The sequence below is a fragment of the Gossypium arboreum genome, chromosome 11 (genome assembly GCF_025698485.1).
Source record: "Gossypium arboreum isolate Shixiya-1 chromosome 11, ASM2569848v2, whole genome shotgun sequence".
Lineage (NCBI taxonomy): Eukaryota > Viridiplantae > Streptophyta > Magnoliopsida > Malvales > Malvaceae > Gossypium > Gossypium arboreum.
In genome coordinates, this window is record NC_069080.1 from 107,159,329 (window position 1) to 107,162,036 (window position 2,708).

At 34.4% G+C, this 2,708-nt stretch overlaps 1 protein-coding gene across 1 annotated transcript; it reads right to left on the minus strand.

Annotated features, from left to right (window-relative positions):
• On the minus strand, positions 1-2,283 carry LOC108470457 (acyl carrier protein 1, chloroplastic-like). The gene is made up of 4 exons (XM_017771772.2): positions 2,056-2,283; positions 1,351-1,455; positions 681-803; positions 1-451 (listed from the first exon to the last, which is right to left on the minus strand). The coding sequence occupies exons 1-4, from the start codon at positions 2,104-2,106 to the stop codon at positions 323-325; spliced, it is 408 nt and encodes a 135-aa protein (XP_017627261.1). The 5' UTR covers positions 2,107-2,283; the 3' UTR covers positions 1-322.
• Positions 2,284-2,708: the final 425 nt, after the last annotated feature.

A 2,708-nucleotide genomic window follows, 5' to 3' on the forward strand; every position in this document is an offset into this window, starting at 1 on the left:
TTTAATTTAGGATACGGGTTCATATTATTCAATTTATATAATCTTTGGTAATATATGAGGCATATAATCATTTTTAGACAACTCAACCCCTAACCCTCAGGCTAAGTCTAGAATACTCATTACAATTATATATGCTAGCAACTTACTGAAAAGAAGATCAAATAGTATTTTCTTGACTTACAACACAAAAGCGTTAAATCCATAATTTAACTAAAATACCAACCACTTTATGAGTTTTACTAGATTTGAACAAATAAATAGGCATGATGAGTTCACAAATAAATTGGCAAATGAATCCCAAACTTAGGTCCTTGGTTTGTTTCTAGGCACTTTTCTCGCCGCAGAGCTTGTCAATAAGCTCGGCTGCATCGTGAACAGTTGATATGCTTTGGGCATTGTCCTCTTCCACAGTGATTCCAAACTCTTCCTCAAGCCCCATTACAATCTCGACCTGAAATGCCCATTCTATCGAATTACACACATACTACTACAAGCAATAAAAAATAACTGATTGACAAGAGGTACAACAAAGAAAAAGAAGGGAAAAAATTCATCAAACTAAAAGAAATGCATACTCTCCTTGGTCCAGCACCTAATCCTACCCAAATAAGGAGTAAAAACAAACAAGATCCAGTTATTAAAGAAAAAACTGCTTCAGATGGTTATAAACAGTTAAGTACCGTATCAAGAGAATCGGCTCCAAGTTCAGCAAATTTTGATTCACCTGTGACTGGTTTGTCACTTGGTAGGGCTAGTTGTTTCCTTACTATTTCACATACCTTATCCACTGTCTCTGGTTTGGCCTGCCCAAAACATTTAACTAGGGTATCAGCATTATGTCATTCACAAAAGGTACAACAGTCATTCCTACTTAAATGACCAGGCCATAACAAGCATAGTTACAACAAACCCTGAATCTGAAGCACAATAAACTTTTATAGAAGAAGCAGAAATTAATGAATATTTATATACAAAGGACTTCATGCAAAAGCACAAGAAAAGACAAACATGATAACAGATAAACAGGTACTAGAGGCAAGTGACTTGCCAACCATTCCTTGCGCTCCTTAAAGTTAACAAAATAATAGCACAAACAGTTAACCATATTTCAAACAATCCCATACGAGAAATATCAAAGATAAGAAAACCATGCACTGTTAGAAGAGAGTCCACAAGTGGATTCTTATCTTATCATCTCTCTATTTAATTTACAAGTCCATGTTATTTCCCTTATTGTCGATGGAATGGACACTAAAAAGAAATGTAAATCCCTGTTATATAGCCTTTGCCCTTCACTAATGGGTTACATTGCGTAGAAACGAATATCATATCATTCAATGAGAAACATACAGCACATGAAATCCGCAAGCGATCTGGACGCAACCTAAAGGAGAGGCTGCTTCTTCCCCGGTTCACAAATGAAACCAATTTCAACCCAGAAACCCTGCTTGTAGCCTGTCAAAATGTGTTCAAAAGAATAAAGATCAGTCAAGAATTCAATTCACATAAAAAGAAGAATATCGAAACAGAATCTACTTGCTCTGTTGCTCTAAGAGGTTGCTAAAAAGCAAAATCATAATAGATTGAATATAAATAAAGGAACTTAAATGCATATCAATTTAAACATAAGTGCACGATATGAAAGTAAAGTAATGCATTATGTTCTCCATATAATTACAATATCAACATTTAATTATTTACATCCAAATGCACTCTCTTTCTTTCTTTTTTTCTTTTTTTTTTTTCTTTCAAAAGCAAAACTAGTCTGAAATATGCAAGAAACAGCAAGAAGGAAAAAAAAAGTAGAATTTTAAAATCTCAGATCACCCCGTTAAAATCATCCATAAAAGAGTTGAACTAGCAAACTCGAAAGCCTCATTTTGAACAGTAAGAAAACACTAAGGAAAAAAAGGTAAAATCAAAGCAAGATCGACTAATAGAAGAACCAGATCAGGAAAAAAAGCAAACACAAAAACATAAAAATAAAAGAATAAAGTGTAGTAAGTAGTAACTAAAGAGATCTGATGGAAGGAAAAGAGAGAAGAGAAGAAATACCAGGGTCTCGCGAGGTTGCATAGAGATTGATGAACCAGCAAGGGAAGCCATTAGAGAGTGGTGTTGACAGAAGGAAGGAAGGAAGGAAAAGAAGAGAGAAGAGAGGGGAAGTGAAATACGGCGGGAGCACGAAGAGAGTGTGAAGAAGATAGGTAGTTAAAGGGTTAGTAAGTAGGGTTTATCCTTTGCTTTTAAAATAGGATAGCTGGATGTTTGTTGACAATAGGATTTGTAATTTTCGATACAAACGGCAAAGTGCAAACAGTGTGGTGGGTTGGCTTTCTGACCGGGCTAGGGATGGGAATTTGTGGTGCTCGGTTAAGGGAGCGGATTTTGTTGATAAGATTGGACTGGATTCCGATTTTAAAAAAAATTAAAATGATAACTGGGTTGGGTTAAATCACCCACTATCTCTGGGTTAAATCACCCACTATCTCTATTGGCCCAAAATATATTGGAAATTTTTATACCTCAATATAGATTGGACTCCCACCGTCCGCTTCTATTAATCAAATAGAATAATGATTAGCTTGAATTAGTGTTTTTTTTCTTTATTAAAATAATGAAAAAGCTAATATTTATTAATTTTGTTGGTATGATATTTTATACATATGTTATGTAAGTGGATAATTTTTTTTTAAAATTTCAAAATT